At 27.1% G+C, this 22,510-nt stretch overlaps 2 protein-coding genes across 7 annotated transcripts in view; one reads left to right on the top strand and one right to left on the bottom strand.

The window, feature by feature from the left end:
* Window positions 1–585: 585 nt before the first annotated feature.
* On the bottom strand, window positions 586–21,738 carry LOC101239463 (uncharacterized). 3 transcript variants are annotated; one of them, XM_065791035.1, is made up of 5 exons: window positions 11,427–11,561; window positions 11,260–11,313; window positions 1,786–2,810; window positions 1,373–1,519; window positions 586–1,219 (listed from the first exon to the last, which is right to left on the bottom strand). In XM_065791035.1, the coding sequence occupies exons 2-5, from the start codon at window positions 11,303–11,305 to the stop codon at window positions 1,109–1,111; spliced, it is 1,329 nt and encodes a 442-aa protein (XP_065647107.1). In that variant the 5' UTR covers window positions 11,306–11,313; window positions 11,427–11,561; the 3' UTR covers window positions 586–1,108. The 3 variants fall into 3 exon arrangements, with proteins under 3 accessions (XP_065647107.1, XP_065647108.1, XP_065647109.1); XM_065791036.1 differs by lacking the exon at window positions 11,427–11,561 and adding an exon at window positions 21,722–21,738 and having other exon boundaries at window positions 590–1,219; XM_065791037.1 differs by lacking the exons at window positions 11,260–11,313; window positions 11,427–11,561 and adding an exon at window positions 2,895–3,010 and having other exon boundaries at window positions 590–1,219.
* Window positions 16,286–22,510, top strand: part of LOC100201708 (ethanolamine kinase 1) — a 50,202-nt gene continuing 43,977 nt past the window's right edge. The window contains exons 1-2 of one of the 4 annotated variants that reach the window (XM_065791040.1): window positions 16,829–16,953; window positions 17,107–17,240. The gene's annotated coding sequence lies outside the window, so the exon portion shown is untranslated. Of the gene's footprint in view, window positions 16,954–17,106; window positions 17,241–22,510 lie in introns of all 4 variants that reach the window. The other 3 variants (XM_065791041.1, XM_065791039.1, XM_065791038.1) reach the window with 3 other exon arrangements.

The raw sequence follows: 22,510 nt of genomic DNA, 5'->3' as shown, positions 1-22,510 counted from the left end.
TTGAAGGATCAAAGAATTTTGTTAAAATTTGAGTGATAGTTTAGAAGTTAGAGAAATCTTCAGATTTTTTATAAATTGAAATTTTCTAGCACGGTATTAAAATAGCGTGCTAGAAAATTTCAACAGCATGGTATTAAAATAATGCTAAAACAAAATATTAAAAATAGTATGAAGTGTTCAGTACAACGTAAAACTATGTCGAAAAAATACAGCAGTTACTAGTGGTCAACTATTCTTTTATATTTTTTAAATATTTACACAACAAAAATATCTCGACAAATATCATGTAAAAGTTTGTTTTTTAACTCCGTTATATAAGATTCCACTAAAAATAAGATATCAAAGAATTAAGGAATGGATTTACGATGTACATTAAAAAAAAACTAATAATCTACGTTTATATTGTTTAAAAAAAAAATATGTAAGCTTGAATCAGTTCTTGTAAAAATGGGATCAATCTCTAAGTTATAAACTTTGAAATGAGCAGTTTTATACAATTTGAGTTTCAAAATTCGAGTTTTACACTTACGTTATGAGTTGATAAAGTTTGTTGTGTAACATCACGTCATTCTGAGTAAAAAATTTTACTCTTTTAATTTTTTGTTTTTTTTTGTTTTTTTATTAAACTTTTTGATACATGAGTTTTATGATTATATTTTTATTTAGCAATAGCTAAATAAATCGTAAATATATTAACACTATATTATTTAGCATTAGCTCATTCCTCTTTAATTTAGTTTTAAAACTTTATCATGACTGAACCCCTTTTACCATGATTCGTTAATAATGTACATTTAAAAAAAAAAAGTAGAATGTATAATTTACTTTTACAAGTCTACATTTTATAAAAACTATAAATATCTGAGTAATGAACCGAATAAAGAGTAACAGATGTAATATAGTTTATAAATAAATTTTATAAACTTATTTATAATTAAACAGTTTAGTTTTGTTCCGAGCTATGAAATTTAAAGCTGCGTGTAAATTATAATTCGCGCATATATATCTTACAAATTAATACGTTTTCAAACTTCCGTCTGAGTCTCTTAGTACAATTAGTTACCTCTCTATATATTATATATGTCATAATTATTGAAAATAGATATAGTTATTTACAATATGTGGGTATTTTGAATTCGTTGTTTTCTTGATTTTCGTCAATTGCCTCATCTCTTAATTCTCCGTAAAATAATTGATTAGATTGAATTCCATTTAAACCCTGCAAAAAAATGTTTTTTGTCATAAAAACTTATTTTGTTTCCTAGAATAATGTTATAAGAACATATTTAAAAATGAAGTTTATTCAAAAATTCAAAAAAAAAAGTGTCTAATAATTCAAAAACAATTTGGAATTCAAATAAAAAAATTTCACCTTTTCATTTCTATACATGTTTTCAACAACATCGTTCGTAAATTGCAAGTTGTGAAGTTCGATTGTTGAATGTTTACCGCCAGCTCTATGTTCGTTGCTTGATGTTGAATTAATGCTACCAACTCTCCGTTTTTTTTTTAAATTCCACTAAAAAAACCATAGAAGTTATAAATCAACTTGATTTAAGAGAAACTTAAGTAATTTTAATTGTATATTATATATATATATATATATATATATATATATATATATATATATATATATATATATATATATATATATATATATATATATTATATATATATATATATATATATATATATGTATATATATATATATATATATATATATATATATATATATATATATATATATATATTTATAATGTAATTAAATTAACTAAATAAACTTGCCGTAAGCAATATTATTACAAGCACTAAGGGAATGTTTATTATAAGAGCAATTATGAGAATGATTAGCCAGGCTGGAAAGCTAGATGAACTTGAAGTCGGTTGTGGAGAAGTTACTTGGTTTAATTCGAAACTATAAATATCCAAATTATAGCTTCCTACTTGGTCATAGTGTTGATCAAAATACCTAATCAGGTTAACTTGAACAATTTTTATTATTTCTACTCTGGGATCTAAATTCCTTTTGTCGAAATAGAACTGTGCTTGTACTAAAACGCTTCCCATTGTAAATCCAATGACTGTTGCGTTAATAAAAGCAGAAATATTTTGTTGCGATTTTGAAAGTTCTTTAACGATTAGATCTTTCATTGTTTTAAATTCAATACTATTTTCATCACTGAGTCCGGCAGTAAAATTTGTCAAAATTTTCATTTCAAAATTTATTATCAACACAGCGTAGTCAGGAATGGAAATAATAGAAACACTTGATCCCATACTTGTACGAGGTGTATCAACATAATTATCTGAGGAAGAAGTATACGTTTTACTGGGTAGTATTAAATCACTTGTTAAAAAGCTATTTGTGGACAATGTATTATTGCTAAAAAATAAATTTGAAGAAAAAGTAGATAAAATGAAGGAAGACTCTGCAAACGTAAAATAATTAGATTCTTTACTGTATTCGAAATCAAATTGCGTACTGGGAGAAGAAAAAATGGTTTCACTTGTAAAATGTGCATATAAATTTGTACTTGTACTTGTAGTCAAACTTGTAGTTGGTGTGGTTAAAACATTGTTTGAAGGTGTTATCATAATTGTACTAATGTTTGAAGCTATCGTTATTTCATTGTTTATAGTTGTATCAATATTTGAAGTTATCACCGTTTCATCGTTTAAATAACTATTTGAAGTACTTTCAAAAAAATCAGTTTTGATTTTGTTAATTGACAGGTTTATGTCGCTTAATAATAAAAGACTTGAAGTATCATCAGTTGACACCGAAAATATCAATGTTGCATACCTCAAAGCTACATAAAAGAAAATACTCTTTGCAATTAAAAAAAAAATAATAATAATAAAATGAATAAACCACATAACAGATAAATAATTACGAGTAATTATTTGCAAACGTTGCAACATATATTCCAACTAAATAAAATTCTTTGAAATGTGAATATAGTCAACAGCAGGGATTGCTGTTGACCCATATTCCAATTAAATAATATTCTTTGAAATGTATAAAATATTAAAATATAAATAATGTCAGGATAATAAACTAGATTTGAATGTGACGCAATAACTGTTATTTTTCTTTTCATTCCATGTCAAACCAACATTTAACATAATATTTTTAAAAGTTTTTTTATTCTTAAACACAAATCAAAATAATTTTTTGCTAACCATCTTTTGTTAGATAATAGAATATACTGAAAATTGGTGCTTCACACGAGACTGGAAGTTACTAAACACCTTATTAAAAACTAGACTTGTATTGCCAAGCAATAACAATATTTTCAAATGCAAATATTTTAAACTTAAAAAAAAAATTGAAACCTTTTGTTTTTCTTTTATTATTGTAATTTATAAGTTGCTTTATTGACGCCCACTTCATATTACAAGATATACATATATATTTTTTAAATAAAGTGGGCCCACATATATTATAAGAAGGAAACCAAAAAGAAAAAAAATTATAAAAAAGTAAAATGTAGGATCCAAAATTAGAAATACTTTATCTGAGTATTTTAACTACTTTGTAAATACTAACTATATAACAACGTATATAACGAGTTAAGAACTCCTTTATTAAAATATTTCTCATTTCATCATTATATTTATTTTATTTATTTTTATATATGAATACTATCAGTTCATTCTTAAGTAAACATATCATTTCACATTCAATATCCTTTTATAAATATTTTAAAGAAAAAGTTTTGTTTTCAAATGACGCTTCATGTTGCCGCAAAATATTGCTATTACGAGTCTTAAATAAGATATAGTCGAACAAAATTGCTGAATTCTCCTTGCTTTGAACTGTATCCAATCAACGTTATGATTTTTTTAGATTGCAGGGATATTTTAAAGTTTCTAAAACTGTTACTAAACGTCATTTTATTCGTAAGTAATAAAAAACGTCACTTTTTAAGTTATAGAGAATTTTAAACTGTGTTTAAATATAGTCAATCTTTGGTTTTTTAAAAAGGTTTATATTATTAAAAAGGAAACTATTTCATGCCATCTTTATATTTGAGAAGAATAAATTTCATGGATGATTAAAGAACATTTAGTTACAAATAACAATAAAAAAGCTAGTTAATAATAACAATTAAAAAAAAAACAATTAATGAAAAAAAAATTATTTTGTGGCGATGTTGAGCCGTTGAAAGGTTCTGGAGGTTGAGTTGAGATGTTAATTGTGCAACAGTTTGTTGCAATAGAACTCGGTGAACTATAGAACTTTTACATACTCTAATAGAACTTTTACATATTCGGTGTCTTTCATACTTTTATATACTGCATTTTGTACTGATATCAAATTTTCTACTTTTGACTTGTTGATTTGCTGATTGGTGTGCTGCTGATTTTGTTGTTGGAACCGGATTTGTTGCTTAATATATTCGTTGCTTATCATCAAAGTTAAACTTACATTTCCTTGTATTGCTTGTAATGCTGCTTTTTTGCTGTCAGAATTTTTTAATTTCTCAAGTATTTTAAGTTTGTCGACATTTTTCCCTTCGAGTTGTAGCAAGTCTACATTTTTTTTTTGTTAACGTGTTGGATGTATGCCATTCGTTATAAAGCTGAGGTTAGCAAATAGGTCAATTGATTTTGTTTTGTGCTTGTGGTGGTAGTACTTGCTTAGTAGATGGTAAGTAGATTATAAGAAAATAATAGAACTAGAATAGCCAAAAGAAACAAATAAAACTTTTTTCTTTAAAAGGTGAATCAAACGATCAGCTTGGCAATTGTTGTGTTTGTAAAAAAAACTTAAAGAAAATTTTGAAGCTATTTTATTATGAAAGTGTTCCTTTCACACTTGTAATGAACTTGCAGATATTTTTCATAGATTAGGCTCAGCTACATTAATATACCCCTGAAAAAAACTAAAAAACTCTATAATTAATACCCCTGAAAAAAAAACTATAAAGCTCTATATATTAGATGCAAGTAGATGTTGAAATAACGAGATGATGGTGTTTCAAATGTATGAGCATGTTTACAATTTTGAGTTATCAATTTTATTGATGCTGAATGGAAACAACCATGTATTTTAAAATCTAGTGATTATTGCAAAGCGAGTAAAAAGAGTTTGCTTGGAGTTGACTAAAATATTTGATAAATTGTTTCAACAGTTTTATTTCTGCATAAAATTGTTGAAGGAATTTGCGTCTCATTTTACCTGGCAGTACCAGAATTTAGCTGCTACAGAATGTGTGACAAATAAGCAAATTTAAAAGGTATTGTTTTCCATCCAAATAAATACAATCCAATCACTGTGTAAACTGTCCATATACTACATAGATACAAACATCTAAAATTCGATATAATTAATTATTTAGCTAATAAACGACTACTTTAAAAAACTAGTTCTCTACTTTATTTAAGAATCAATAAAGAGCAAAAGAATAAACTAATACAGTATTTTTTTACTAACTGGCAAATACATAACATTAAATTTTTTGCTTATAGAAAACAATCGCTTTATTTTTAGTATAAACTTGTTTTTTCAATGCTTTTGTTAAGAAGTTATGAGTTTCTATTTCATTCTTTCCTGTTTTACTTTATTTCACTTTTTAGTAGGTAAAAATGTTTAGCACCACTTAACTCTATTGCCTTTCACTTTGTTCTATATCTTCTTCATCTCAAGACTGCACTTTTTTTATATCATTTTTGATCAAAATGACTAAGTCTTTTCTCGCTCTATTGTTTAGCCAATATCGTTGTTGTTGACCTTAATGCTCATTACACTGAATGGCTTGGTTCTAGTGTAAGCAACTCTGCAGATTGTAAGGCCCAAAAATTTTGCCTTTCTCAATCTTTTACACAAACAGTCAACTTTCCGACTCGATTTCCGGGCAATCCCAATTATTTACCTTCTCTACTTGAGTTATGTCTTGTTTCTGATCCAAGTAAGCTCAGTTTCTCCACATTCACCATTAGGTAGTTCTGATAACGGTTTGGTCTCTCTAAAACAATTGCCTCATTCTTCTTCATCATCAGAAGCTCCTTATCATTGTACCACTGACAACTACGTTAAAGCTGACTGGGACTCTTTTCATGATTTTCTTTGCCCTTGGGTAAAAAACTTTTGACATTCTGCTGACAAAAGTGCTTCTAATGTAACTTCTTGGATTCAGATTGGCATTGAATCTTTTTTTCCTTCTCAACAATTCCAAGTCCAAGGCCTCACTCTTCTCACAATTCCAAGGCCTCACTCTTCTCCATGGTTTTCTTCTCATTGTGCTGCTGCAATCTCCAATCGTAATCATCACTTTACTTTATATATATATATATATATATATATATATATATATATATATATATATATATATATATATATATATATATATATATATATATATATATATATATATGACTAAAATTAAATTTTAAATGAGCGAACAAAATTTAGACGTCCGTAGGACGTCCAATAGCGTTTATTGTGGACCTCCAATCAGACTGTTTTGGACGTCTTGGGACGTACTTTAGATGTCCGAAATAGATGGACGAAAGTCGTTTCATTTGGTACGTCCAATGAACGTGCATTTCGGACTTCCTTCGGCCCGTTGAAGAATATACCTATTTTTAAGAAATTTATTTTAACGTCACCAACTAACATGTTTTCGTATTACACAAGTTTTTTTTAAACAGTTACTTGAATATGCTTTATTAAAACTTAATATTTTTTTAGCAGATATTGGCAACATTTAAGACTGTTTTGGCAAAAGAAGAAGATTTTCAAAAAAAGTTTCAGTAGAAGGATTTGTATCTTATATGCAAAAAACATCTCGAAATGGCATGCAAGGGATTAATTGATCCAAATAAGTAATGCCAGGAGCAACCATCTTACTACAATAGATTATAAGTGCATTTACAAGTACATACTTTTTAAAAAATCGTTATAGAATCTACTAGCCAGTCCAACAAATGGCTATTCATTGATATTTTAGATTGTTGTTTGAAAGGTACAATATAATTCATTCTTGCTTAACCCTGGGGATTTGGGCAGTCAAAGCAGGAACTATTATCACGAAATAATTTTGCATATTTTGGATTTTGATAAATTTGCATATTTCACCCAAAAACTTGTTTTACGTTATTGTAGCCATTAAGCAAAACAACAATTCAAAAATAGTAAATTTGATATCAGTGCAAAATGCACTGATATCAAATGTAAAAGTATGTAAGACACCGAGTATGTAAATCTTTTTTATATTACGTCATATTAAATGCATAGATAGTTAAAAAAATCAGTATGAGGCTATGCAGTTTTCACAAACACAGATTGTTATGTTCAAAAGTATGTGGGTAATGTCGAGGAGAAACGAGTGCAAATCCATGTAATGTAACTGTTACAATAATTTAGTAAAAATGTTTCAAGTAAAGGGATTTAAAAAAATATTTTTGATATACTTTAATTGTTGTTTTATATTTAATTTGTATACGCTTTTAATTTATACGATTTAGTAGAACTATTATTATATTTCGTTTTTTTTTACTTTTATGTTTCAATTTTGAATTGTTATTTCACTATGAACAATTATAACAATTTCAAGTTACCATTATCTTTAATTGATGAGATTTTAGCATAAACCGGTTTTCTAACTTTAAAACATGAAGTAAATCCAACATTATCGAAAAATTTCTATAACTCATTGTCCCTAAAACCAGTCAATGGGAGATTATTTTGGTGTTCACTATTGTTAAAAGGACTACACTAAAAATTATCTTAACTAATGTGGTAATGTGCTACTGTGGTAATAAAAACTGCAGCCACAAAATCATTTATGAAATATTGAGTAATATTGAGGAAGCCAATTTCATTCTATAAAATAAAAAAAATTCAAACCCAACAACAGCCACTTGTCACTTATCCTAAATTTAGGAGGTTATTACAAAACTATTTAATAATTTGTTTTTCAAACATAAAACCATTTAAAAACAAACAAACTGATACTTGTAAATATAATTGCTTAACTGAAGCTTGGATTTTATAAATTGAACTTCAAAATAATAAATTTTTCCATCTTCAAGGTTTTGAAAGAACTTTGTCCAAGAGTAATATATAATAACTAATCAACGAATTAGAGGATTTCTGATTTACATAAAAGAAAACATTCTATATAACATGAGGAATAATAAATGGGTTTCTGAATAAAAAAATCAAATAACTTTCTGAACGTTATGTTCAATATTTTCAGAAATTCTGATGGTGAAAAAGAAATTGTAACTATTAAAATTTGTAACAACAAGATCTTCACGATCTTTTTTCGCGTACCAAGTTAATAATATTAAAATATTATACTTCAATTAATAACTTTAATCTTAAAATATAAATGAAATGAATTTTAAACTTATTTAATGACGGGTAATCGTCATTTAATAATGCTACTGGGCAGTTATCAACGGGTTAGTACCGAGGTACGTCAACAGCCTCACTTTCAACAAGGTTGCGAGCAACCACTCATAAAGGTGGGAGTTAACGGAAAACAAAGGAGAGAGGTAAAGAGTAAGAAAGAGATTGACAGATAACTGTACATTGTATTTGTCAGGAAAACATTAGAATAGAAGAAAATTTCAAAGCATCTATATGCGCGGATAACAATTAGATGAATAAAACTTTTGTGTATGAAGGAACAATTAGAGTAAAAAAATGCATCTTGGCGTCGAGATTGAATTTTGAATGAGTCATTTGAATTTTGGTTGAACAAGTGATTTTTGCTCACTTAAACAACGATTATTATCGTGTTTAAGGTTTAGCAGCTAAAGCTGGTTGTAATAATTTAATATTTAAAAATATCTCATTAGAAGAAACAGCCTCATTAAGAGAAACAGCTCAAGGATGATAAAAGCATACAATAGAGGAACAATTAAAAAATTTATGGAGATAGAGTATGAGGAACAACAACAGAACTAAGGATGGAACCTTGTGTAACTCCAAATGCTACTTGAAATAAAGGAGAGTTTTTTCCATCAAGGACAACTTCAATACTGTGATTAATAAGAAATGATTCAATAGTTTCACGACTAATTGGACTATATTTAGAATAGGAATGAAAATAAGATTAAGTACTTGTTAAATAGTTAAGAGAATAAAGAAGAAATTTTTGAAACACTTTTGGAAGAATGTGACAAAAATTTTATTCGTTGTTCGGTTAAAATAACACATGACAATTTAGCCTCATCCCATAATTGGTTCCCAGTACATGGTTCTTATCAGTAATAACAAATAACAATCACAAAAGCTATATTAATTACAAGTACAAAAAGTATAAGTGATACTAAAAGAGAATAATCCAACAATCGGTCCTTAAGTTTGTTCTAAGGACAGTTTGCTAGATTGGTTTGATTGTTTATATTGTGTAACCTATATTATATATTGTATAATGTACATTGTACAATGTCAACTTAAAATATTGTAAAGTTTTAAATATTATAAGTGTGCATTGTGCAGTGAATGTTATACAACTAAAAGTCACACACAATTGACACATTAAAGATGAAGGTTTATGAAATGTTTACAATGTTTACGAATAATTTTTATTGCTGGGGTTGCCACAACTTGGCAAACGTTATCAAGGGGTTGCAAACCAGCGATTTGTAACCTTTATTATATAATGAATAAGCGATTTGCAACAGCTATTATATATATATATATATATATATATATATATATATATATATATATATATATATATATATATATATATATATATATATATATATATATATATATATATATAATAACTGTATTAAGTTATGCAGATGTTTATTTTAACTTTATAAAATTAGTTTTAAAATGCAAGTACTAAAAAGGTAAAACATTTAAGCAGAAATTTATCACGCAATTATTGTAGTGATTCGAGATGAATCCCAGAATAGTACCATATTTAAAATCCCATAGTACCATGTTTACAATCCCAGGGTAGAACCTTTTTTAAATAGTTTTGAAATTATCTAATATAGTAGTTTTTTTGTTACTTAAAAATATTTTTTTATAATATGTATTATAATGTTATACTGTAAAAATATCTGTTTTTAAATTGGTTCTTAAAAGTTAAAATATCAGACGAAATAATCACGTGTCTAATACATCTGATTATACTTAATAAACACCGAATTTTGCATATAATATATTCTCTTGACTTTTTAACGTTAAACGAATAATGCGTCAACTTTTTGAGAAAAAACACTTCAAAAACGACATTATTTTATTCAAATACTTTTGATTTTTGAAAAAACAATTTTCAAATGATAAAAAACGGGGCTTAAGAATTGTTGCCATATTCAGATATGAGTTTGAATCTAAACATTTAGTGATTCTACAAAAAGACCCCCTTTTTTTTTTTTCAAAAAAATTTATTCCCTAAGTGTTACTTTCTTAGTAAGGATCATTACGGTTCCCAAAAGGCATGACATGGTCCTGGGACATTTTTAATGGCTTAAAGCTACTTCCTCTATGGTGTGTTCGTTAAACTATTGTTATGTATATTTAGGTTTATGGTTTTTATTTTTGCGAAGACACACAATAATCAATTTTGCATTTTTCTTTACTACCAAATTCGGTAGTTAAGAAAAATGCAAAATTGATTATTACCAATATTTTCCTTTCATGTGCAATAAATATTGCATCAAATCATGAAAAATATTTTCCTTTCATGTGCAATAAATATTGCATCAAATCATGAAAAATATTTTCCTTTCATGTGCAATAAATATTGCATCAAATCATGAAAAATATTTTCCTTTCATGTGCAATAAATATTGCATCAAATCATGTGCAATAAATATTGCATCAAATCATGAAAAATTTTCAATGAGACGTTAGAATAAAACTCCTCAAAGATTTTTACTCCAAGTTTTTGTCCAAAGTTACCCCAAAGTAATCACATTTCACGATACGTAAAATTTTCTTTATTCCTTATAAAACATGTAATTTAAACGTAGACACGCGATTTATTTTTACATATCATTACTGTTTATTTAAATAATTAGCAATAATAGTTAAAATTAGATTTATATATTTAACAGTATATATCGTCATTACAAAAAAAAATTTATAATGATATATTTATTAAAGTTCTTTATTTTACTAAACAAATATATATATATATATATATATATATATATATATATATATATATATATATATATATATATATATATATATATATATATATATATATATATATATATATATATATATATATATATATATATATTAAAAAAAGATATATAAAAAAAAAAGCTAACCGAGAAAATAGTAAAAAAAACACCATCTAGTTGCAATAGCAGCCATTTCTTTCGCTAAAAGAAAAAAATGTTATTGGTTTAAAAAACTAAAAAAGTCGATTAATGAAGCAAAAAAACTATTAAATTAAATTTAAAAAGTATAAATAAATACAATAATAAAAACTAACGTCGGAAAATTGCATTAAATTAATCAAAGAAAAAAAATATCAGAAAAAATAAAGTTTTACTACATATCTAAAACTTTAAAAAAAAAAAAACTTTTATTAAAACATCAAATGTCACAAGCGTATCACTATGTAATAATACAAAGGATTTATTAAATTAATGCAAAGGATAAGCTTACTGTACAATAAAACGTAAGTTTGAAAAAAAAGGTTAGTAAATTGAAACATACTTTTGCAATATAAAATAACTTAAAGTTAATAAAAATCAATAACGAAAGGCTCATTTTAGTCTTTGGTACTATTTAATATATAGTAAATAGTATACTAATATGTTTTGGTCAATGGCATTTTATTGTCATGTTAGACAAAATTTATTTTGTGTTCTGAAAAATTTGCATAGCAAGGATTTTTTGTGTGTGTTTTATCATAAGTATAAAAACTTAGATCACAAATCTTTGTGAAGCTTTTTTGAAACCTGTTTAAATAAGGTATTTATAAAAAATATTTGCATAAAAAATAACTATAAAATAGTTTTGAAATGTAAATTACTGGGACAAAAATTTGAAACAGCATGAGAAATATTGTAAACCGTACACGGTTAGCCTTAACTAAATTGAGGTTTTTTGAATTGTGTCCAAAATAATTTCATGAAAGAGTGTAGCTATCACTATGTATATAGTCCATCAAATCAAAAAACTCCTATTTTAATGACACTTTTTGCACTATTTCGCACCTTTTTTTCGCGCCTTTTTTTTGTAGTTGCGCATTTCTTGCAATCGATTCGCGCCTTTTTTTAGCCCTCATATTTTTTTCAAAAGTTTTCTTTCAGTTAAAAGTAACAGAAAATTTACTGGAAATGAAAATTACAAAGGTATTTTGTTTTATTACATTGATAATGAAAACTAACACTGAAAGTGAAAATTCACATCATTACATCCTTATAAATTATTAAAACGTAATTTAAAAAATAAAATTGCAAATCTTTTATTTATCACTTGAATCACTAAATGTAGGGCAGTTTTAAGTTGTAAGGGACATAGGCAAAACGTTGTAACGTACCTCTCCCTAGATCAGTAAAATTAAGCGACCTTAGACCACGGCCTTGTTAACCTAGACAGAAAAATGCATTAAAACTTTGGTAAAATTGCCAAAAAAAAGATGTTTTTCATTATAAGAGTTAAATTCCTAAGTAAACTGTTGCCTTGTTTGGACTTATTAGAAAAAACTTTGTAACGGATCAGTGATCCAGCGTTGAGGAGGTAGTGAAGACATTCTAAATATTGTTCAAAGAAAATTCCAAGACTATTTTGTTTGTATGGCAGAACTTAAATACATAATTGATCGGGATAAGAAACTTTGGCATTATAGTGTTTGCATGCCCCAATATAAAACTTAATTTATGTTTTTAAATTCGAAGAAAAGTTTTCTTTTATAAATAGTAAATAAAAAGGTGACTATTCAAATCGATGACAAATTTCTAAATGTTCTCTATGTTCTTAAATTCGAAGAAAAGTTTTCTTTTTATAAATAGTAAATAGAAAAGATGATTATTCAAATCGATGACAAATTCCTGATTTTGCAGTATTTTATAACAACTATATTTATTTCAACTAAATTTTCTGTACTTAAAGAAATAGAATTTGGTATACAGTGAAATTTTTTTTGTTTTTCCAGTATTCTCAGATTCAATAGATAGTCACAACTTCATCTTGTTTTCATTAAAAAGGTTATATATTCAGTTCAAACAAAATCTTCAAAAGGTGCCCAAAAACCTATGCAACATTTAGTCTGAATGTAATAAAATTTTGGTCAATTATCTTTACTTATTATTTTGGTCAAGATGTTTTTTATTATAAGAAAACTCGTAAAGAAATTGTTTCCATGTTTGGATTTATTTTTATAGACTTTTTTTTTGACGGATCAGGGTTGCTTGATTTTACTGATCCTGGAGGAAGTCCGTTACAACGTATTGCCTATGTCTCTTACAATTTTTAAAACGTTACTCAGTGATTCAGGTGATTAATAAATGAAATGATTTGATTTACTATTTTTTTTTAAAATTTCATTTTAATAATTTATAGGAATGTAATGATGGGAATTTTCACTTTCAATGTTAATTTTCATTACCAATATAGTAAAACAAAATACCTTTTGCATTTTTCATTTCCTGAACATTTTTTGTAACTTTTAACTGAAATTGAAAATAAACACGGGGGACAAAAATAGCGCGAAATAGTTGCAAGAAAAGCGCAATCAATCAAATTTATTGACAGGCTCAAGGCCCAATATAATAAATATATAATGGGTAAAATAAAGTGAATTAAAATAAAACAAAGACTAACACACTTGAATATAAATAAAACCTAAGGGAAAAAAAAAATAAAGATAAGAAATTAAGGTGTTATAAGTATAACTCAGCTCTCCATTTAAACATCAGTGAAGACTGCAAGAGCCTATCTTAGTTAACAAAAGCTTTTATGACAAGGTTCTCACTATTCTGGAGCAGTAACAGTAAAGAGTATTGTTGCTTGCGAATAACAACATTAAGTGAATGGAGATTTCTCTAAAACCATAAATAGATTCTATTTCAATTTTTTTTTTATTAAATGTGCTTACATCAATTAAGCTATCAACTTAATTTTAAGGGGCTTGATGGGCTGCTTGGCAAGAGATTGATTTTTATAGCGGGTTGATGCCATCATTTCGCAGATTTTTATTTTTTCACCTTATTGGTGGAATTAATCCACTTTTTTTTAGGCTTCATCTTTTTAAGTGGATTGTTACAAGACTTTTCTTTTGGTATTTCTAAAATAAAGTATAACAGTGGTAATGTTGAAACTGTAGCTTGTGCCATTTTAAGTGCAAAAAACAGTCATACCATTGCTTTATATAGAGAAAGTTGCAAAGAAATTGCGTATGAGCCTCGGTTCAATTCAAGTTTATCGCGGATACTAAATGGAATTAAACTTTTTCACAGAAAATGCCTGGCTGGTTTAAATGACACGACTGCAGCTGGGTTGAATACATTTGCAATACTTTTATTGAAAAATTTGCAAAAATGTTCAATAAAAAATCAACTGTTAAGAAAGTTGAAAGTTCAAAAAGGTATTTAAAAACAAAATAAAAACTTCACTGCAGCAATTTGGAAAATGAAATTGCAACACATTCAATTCGATTTGCCTTTTCTGATCCTGAAAACATTAAATTGCAATCATGTAGCATTTTAAATGATTCTACATATATATATATATATATATATATATATAAATATATATATATATATATATATATATATATATATATATATATATATATTATATATATATATATATATATATATATATATATATATATATATATGTTTTATATTTTTGTATCAAGTTAATAATAAAGTTTAAGTTTTGATTAATTTAGTTTTTAGTTTTTATTAACTATTATTTTAGTTATTATTTTTGTAATAAGTATTTTTTTTTCGGACCTTTAACTACTTTAATTATTTTATGAAACTTATTTTGGGATCGTCCACAAATTACGTAACGCAATATTTGACAGTTTTTGATCCCCCTCGTTGCAACATCGTTACTCTCACAAAACCACAAACCATTTCCTTTCCCCCTTGAGCAAGACGTAGCTTATAGACGACCCCATTACACGAGTATAAAACATAAATAATAAAATAATAAATAATAAAATAATAATAATAAAATAATAAATAATAAATAAATAATAAAATAATAAATAAATAAAATAAAAAAATAAAATAATAAAATAATAAAAAAATTGAAATTTGTTGATAATCTAAAATTTATCATGAGAACCAAAACAGTTTTAAATATATAAACCATTTACATGGCCGTAGACAACTTATTTAAACTGAAGGATCGGGAGTGGGGGATGTTGAGCTATGAAGAGAAGGGGCGCAATCAATCTGTCTCTTAACAATAAAACGTTTCAACATCCTTTTGTAATACCTACATCTTGTGCATAGAGTGATATGACATGTTTTTAGGGATTCCATAAACTTACTTAGTAGTGTCAAATATCCTGTATTCGTCGCTGTATACCTCATAATATAAGTTTTTACAAATAAAAAAGGTAAAAAACTTTAAAAAGACTCAAGCGATTATATGGGAGACCTGTTTATCTGCGGCCCCATACATGGGCACGTTTTACATGGAATGCACATTGCTTAAATATTATAAATACGATAACATTATTCGAATAGCGTTTAGAATATTTCTATATAAGTTAATTTGCTCAACGAATTAGTAGCACCAATTCCTATTTTTTTCTGGTAATTTCTAGCAATTTCACGCAAAGTTTTTGTGGTGACTTGCTATCTAAAATTGCTTTAATGGTATAAAGTAAAATATGGCGCTGAAATATAATACTTTTAAATACCTATTGTATTTTTGGAAAAGTTCTACCATATCTACGTATGGTAGAACTTTTATTTTTGTTGTAATTATACTTTATTTTTCTAGGGTATTTTGTTTTATTTATTATTTTAATATTAAAGCAAAGTTGTTTAAAACCAGTTACTTATTAATCAAAGTACCAGCATTATTATTCTTTATTACTCATTTATAAAATTTTTATCTTTTTAATCAATAAATGACTTTGTCCGTGCGTATATAACGTATACAAAGACCGGCTTACAAACGAAAGAGTAGCTTAACAAATAAAAAGATAACTTTATATATGTTGAGCTACTATTGCCAAGTTTTTATTTTGTTGTTTAGCAACAATTTGTTCGACGTCTCGCCATTATTTTTTTCATGCCGAAACCTTTTGAAATTAAACAACTAATTGTTCAATTTCAAAATTTCGAGAACAAATTGTTTTCAAATAAATACAAATACAAAAAAACAAACGATGTTTACCTTTCGGGTCCGTTGGAACTCTATGAACCATAAGTTAGGAGTATCAATAAAATCGATCATGTTTTGTTTGCTTTTACTTAAAAATTTTTTACTTTGCAAGAATGAAAAATTAAACAAAGGTATATAAAAAAAAAGAGTTAACTCTTGTTGTTTTATATAAAATATACGTGTTGTATGTACATAATATCCATAATATTATGTACATTAACTTGTATACTTTATCTACATAAACCTACATAAAATATACAAATGTAAATGTTTTATACATAAAAGCAAACAAAACATGATAGTTTTTTATTGATACTCCTAACTTATGGTTCATATAATTCTAACGGACCCGAAAGGTATATATAACTTGTATACTACATAAACCTACATAAAATATACAAATGTAAATCTTCGGTAGACCGAAGATAAAAAGTTTTATTTGAAATGTGAAAACCAGGTTCGTATTGTAATAAAACAGACGGTTTTGTGTTAGCAATGCTCAGTAGCGTTTTAAGTTTGTTTACGAGTTTTTGGTAAATAACTATTTTTCATTAGCAAAATAGTTTACTGAATCTTATTCAGGCTACTTAATGTTGTGCTTTATTCAAGAAGTGTAATAAGAAGGACTTGTTTTAAATTAAAATTTTAACTAGATTTAGGTATATTCCACTTTATCTTGATCAGTTGTTCATAAAATTATTTTTTGAAAATGTTTGTATAAAACGAAATAAAAAATTAATTATTACAGAAAATTTTGTTTTCACTATTCTGTTTTTGATTAGTTTTAATTTCGTTTTTTATTTTTATTTTAGACTAATAAAAATCGAGTAGCGCTTTACATATTTTAAGCTTAAGCCTAAAGTTTAGGTAGCATTACCTAGGCATTCAACCCTATAGCCTAGAAAAAATGGAAATTTAAGAGATTTAACTATATAAATTAATTAAGGTAATTTAGTAATCCAGATTTTTTATAAATAATTACTTGGACAATGTGTGTCTATATAAAATATTATTTTATAAAATGAAGACAATTCATAACATATGATGAAAATCTGTTTATAAAATAGAAAAAGATATTTATTTATGATAAAAAATATAACTTCCTAACTTTGTAACTTGGTCTAAACATGTGAAATAGTTTACCTACATAAAACACACATGTGTGTTTTAAGTAATTAAGTTGTTTTACGTGTTTAGACCAAGTTATGTTTAAAAAAATATGTTAAAAATGTGACATTTAAAGATTTATGTATGTGTTTGATTGCATGTGTCAAATGCAATCAAATATTTTAAATTGTTTATAGTGCAAAAAAAGGTGCCTGAACTTATTCGTACTTTTCTTAGCATGTCAAGAGAAATGACGCCGAAATTTGCTTTATAAATGTTATAATGTAAAAATTTATTTAAATGACGAAATCTTATATATATATATATATATATATATATATATATATATATATATATATATATATATATATATATATATACATATATATATATATATATATATATATATATATATATATATATATATATATTTATATTTATATTTATGTATGTATGTACAAACGAAGAAAAATTATAAAATTGTTTCAAAAATATTAGTCATTTTATAATGTTAGTTAGTTAGTAGAAAACGCTGTAACTGGCAGAGCCAGTAAGTGTGTTATCAGGCACACTTTGAAAGCCGAATTGATCGATTGCTGCTCATCTAGCAATCAATTGCTGCTTTAAAGCTGTTGACTGAAGGCAATTTAACAACTTCATCTGGCAGAGAGCTCCATACATTCGCTACTCGATTAAAAAAGAAGTTTTCTCTGTGCTTATGTTTTGTCATTTCCTTGAAATATTTAAAGCAGTAACCTCTCGTATGATTATTAACTATTGGAAAACGATTGCATTTTTCTAATTTGTCAATATTATTCATAAATTTATACATTTGTATTAGATCTCCTCTTTGTCTCCTTTCCACTAGAGTAGTTAGGTTTAATTTTTCAAGTCTTTTTGTATAGGAAAGATTTCTGATTGATGATACTAGTTTAGTAGCTTTGTGCTGGATTTTTTCGATATAGTCACAATCAGATTTATAATATGGAGACCATACCGGAACTGCAAACTCTAGTAATGGACGAATAAAAGTAACATAAAGCAAACGAAGTAATTTATAATCGAAACAGGCAAATGACTTTTTGATACGACCAAGCATTTGATTTGCTTTGTTAGAAGCATTAATCACTTGATTTTTCCATTTAAAATTTGCATTAAAAAGCACTCCAAGATCTCTTTCTGTATCTGACTCTTTCAGTTGAATACTGTTTAAATTATATAAAAATATTTTGTTATTATAACCATAATGCATAACTACACATTTTGATATGTTAAATAAAAGAAGCCAAGTTTGACACCATTTGTAGACAATATCTAGATCATTTTGAAGATTTGTAGCACATTGTTCTGAAGATCATTGAGAAAGCACTTTTGTATCATCGGCATATAGTTTGGTTACATTATGCAATTTTTTTGGAAGGTCGTTAATGTATAAAGCAAATAAAAGTGCTGCAATTATAGACCCTTGCGGTACACCACTAAAAATGTAAACCCAGTCAGAAACGATTTCACCTTGAACAACTCTTTGTCTTCTGTTTTCTAAAAAGGCTTTGATCCATTTAAGTATCAGACCATCAAAGCCATATGCTTTTAGTTTGGCTAACAGTCTTTTGTGTGAAACGGTGTCAAAGGCTTTAGCAAAATCTAACAAAATTACATCAACTGGAATACCAACATCTAAGCTTGATGAAATATAGTCTATGCTTTCTAAAAGGCTGGTGGTACATGATTTGTTTCTAACGAAACCATGTTGCGCTTTTGCTAGTAGATTATTTTTATACAGGTACTCTTCCATTTTAGCTCTAATTATACTTTCCATAATTTTACATGGAATAGAAGTCAATGAAACTGGACGATAGTTGCTGGGAAGAGTCTTATCACCTTTTTTAAATAGAGGTGTTACATTTGCTGATTTAAATTGAACTGGAAGCTGACTATTAGTTACAGATGCCCTAATAATTAATGTTAGAGGAATAGCAAATGCTTCTGCACGGTTTTTTAGAAGAAATGGATGCATATTATTAGGACCACATGCTTTATTTTGATTAAGATTTTTAAGTTTGTCTAATATCATTTCGTAGCTGATATCATTTGGTTCTAGATCAACAAACTTTGAATGATTCTTGTTAAATTCAACTGTGAAATGTGGAAGTTCCCCTTCTTCTTCAATTACGAAAACATCTTGGAAACATTTATTGAGTAGATTAGCTATCTCTCTAGGTTCTTGAGTTAGATCACCATTAGTTGTTTTTAATGCTCTGATTGATTCTTTTATTAGTTGTTGGCTGTTCAGGTATTTATACAGAAGCTTCGGGTTTGTTTTGGATCTTTTAACTAAAACATTTTCATATGCAAGACGAGCTATTTTAATTTCTTTTTTCACTAACTTGCAAGTCAGTTTGTACTCTTTAGACAGAGTAAGATCTCTCCATTTACAAGCACAATTCAGGTATCTAAGATTTTGCTTTTTTTTAATTAGAGTTTTAAGATCATTTTTGATCCATGGAGCAATTTGCTTTTTTATTCGAGATACGTCAAGCACTGGAATGAATTGATTACATGATACATTTGAAAAGTGAATTAGATTGTCATACATTTCCTGAACAGATAAAGTTTCAAACATCATTACCCAATCAATATTTGTAATAAAGTCAGAAATTTTATTGGTGTCAGCCTTTTTGTAATTAAATTTTAAGTAACTGTGCGATAAGTTATTAACCATACTTTTAATAATAAAATCAAAAAAGATGATCAAATGACCTTTATTTATGTTACCAAGGACAGATCTTGGGTCAATAGCGCAGATGCTTCCCGACTGAGTTGTGAAGATTAGATCAAGAGTGTTAGTGGCAGAATTATTTGACATTTGAAATGTCGGAACATTAATATGTTGATACAGATAGGTTCTGGTAAGAGTTTCACTAAAGTTATGCTCGATACCATTTTCATTTTTAATCTTTGTAATGTATCCATTTGACCATACAATTGACGGGAAATTAAAGTCTCCTGTAATAAGTAAGTCTTTGTATCCTTTTATATCAATATAGTCTTTAGTCTTTTTAAAAACCAAATCCAAGTTGCTTATGTCAACAAAATCGTTGGGTCTGTAGATACAACCAACTAAATATTTATTGTTTTCAAGGTACACTGTAGCCCAGATTTGTTCAATTTTACTTAAGTTAAAAACAGCATCATTTAGCTCTAATGATTTAATAGTTTCAGTAATGTATAGACACACACCACCACCTCTGCACCCATCATTTCTGTCTCTTCTATATAGATTATAGCCATTTAGATTTACAACCGAGATGCTTTTGAACCATGTTTCACTAACAGCTATGATTTGTGGACGGTAAGTGTCTACTAATACCTTAAATTCATCTAATTTATTTTCTAAAGAGGTCGCATTTAAATGCATACATTTTAAAGCATTTAGTCCGTTTATAGGTAATGGCTGAAAAGATTCTGTTGAGTTAGTACTGTTGAGATTTAATTTTGACAATCTGATTTCCACGAATGCCATATCAAAAGGGCGAGTCTTCAGCAAGTGTACTGTTTGCTTCGTTTCTTTTCTTTCTTAAATCGTAATCAAGAGTTCTTTGTGCTTCAGTTAAATCTGGACTTATGTAAATTGATTTGTAACCTTCTTTCTCTCTCAAATTTTTTGCTGCTAGAAGAAGTGGATTTCTTAACGAAACATCACTTAGTTCAACTATTATTGGACCTGGTTTAGTTGTATCTTTAGATTTTAGTCTTCTTGCATAAACTGGTGAAACACTGCCATTGCGAATTACATTAAATATCTCTTTGATTTTTTTGCTATCATCTGCTTTTTTATCTGTTAAAAAATCCTTTTCGGATTCAGGTATTCCATAGATAATTACGTTCTTTTTTCTTCTTTCTCTTTCATTTAATTCACTTATAGTTGCATTTGCTACAGCAAGCTGGTCAGCTGGTTTTTTAGCATTTTTAGCACCTTGTTTTATTACTTGAACCCAATTGCTGCTGATGTTTGAAGGATTTACTACTTTTTTTGCTGTTTCTAAATCTACTTGGAGTTTCATAAATCTACTTGGAGTTTCTACTTTGGATCAGCAAGGGTCATCAGAAACTTTGGTATATTCCCACACCACTGATGTAGCTGTTTACTTGATTCACTAGCTCTGCCATCAAGTTTTGGCCAATTTTTCTCTTGTAGAAGTTCTGTAATCATTTTGATAAACCAAAAACAATTCTTTAAACAAGTTTTTGATAGGAGAGCTACCACACTACAACAGTGGATTACCTCCGGGTCGTAAAATATTTAAGTTTATTAGTTACCTTATTACACAGGGACTTATTAACACAAATAGAACTGTTAGTTTTTTGTGTTTTTTTCCGTCAATTTTTTTCTGTCAATTTTTATTTTTGGTTTTAGTGAACAGAAAATTACATTTTTTAACTAAAAATGAAAACTAAGGAATTTAACAAAATTTTTTGATTATAAATGGTTTTTTTTTATAAAATAAATATTATTTTTGAAATTTTTATATAATTTCTCTTCGTTTGAGACCCACCATACTTTTGAAAAACTTTTTTATAACAATATTAGGGACCTATTTAATGTTTGGCCACAACCTTTTAAAAATTTTTTAAATCTATAATTCTTTTATTATATACAACATATTCAGGGGTTGCCAGCAGTCATTTTTAAAGAAAGTTTTTTTTAGAACCACCCTAATATATATATATATATATATATATATATATATATATATATTTTTTTTTTTAAACATCTTCGCTTCCAACAAGGCTGCAAGCAGCCACTAATTAAAGATGGAAGTTACTGTAAGAGAAAAGATGAAGATTGTAGAGCAAGAAAACGATTGACGGACGATTTAAAAGATTGCAAATTATATGAATCAGGAAAGCAAGATGAAGGAAGCGAATTCCAAAGAGCTGATGTTCGAGGAAAAAAACTAGACGAATAAGCGTTTTTGGAGCACTTAGGAACAGTCACAGAAAAAGGATGACACTTAATTGAATGACGAGTAACACGAGAATGATTTTTTGTAGATGGCACAAGAGACGCTAGCTCTTTCGAGCAGTGCCCATTATAGTATTTGTAGA

Source organism: Hydra vulgaris, chromosome 02, assembly GCF_038396675.1.
Source record: "Hydra vulgaris chromosome 02, alternate assembly HydraT2T_AEP".
Lineage (NCBI taxonomy): Eukaryota > Metazoa > Cnidaria > Hydrozoa > Anthoathecata > Hydridae > Hydra > Hydra vulgaris.
This window is presented reverse-complemented; position numbering and strand designations above follow the sequence as displayed.

Coding starts and splice junctions, on each gene's coding strand:
- LOC101239463 (XM_065791036.1), bottom strand. CDS start 11,305: ATGGCTGCTATTGCAACTAGATGGTGTTTTTTTTACTATTTTCTCG. Junction 1,520..1,785: donor TTGTAATAATATTGCTTACG/GCAAGTTTATTT, acceptor TGGTTTTTTTAG/TGGAATTTAAAAAAAAAACG. Junction 1,220..1,372: donor ACATGTATAGAAATGAAAAG/GTGAAATTTTTT, acceptor ATTTTTTTGCAG/GGTTTAAATGGAATTCAATC.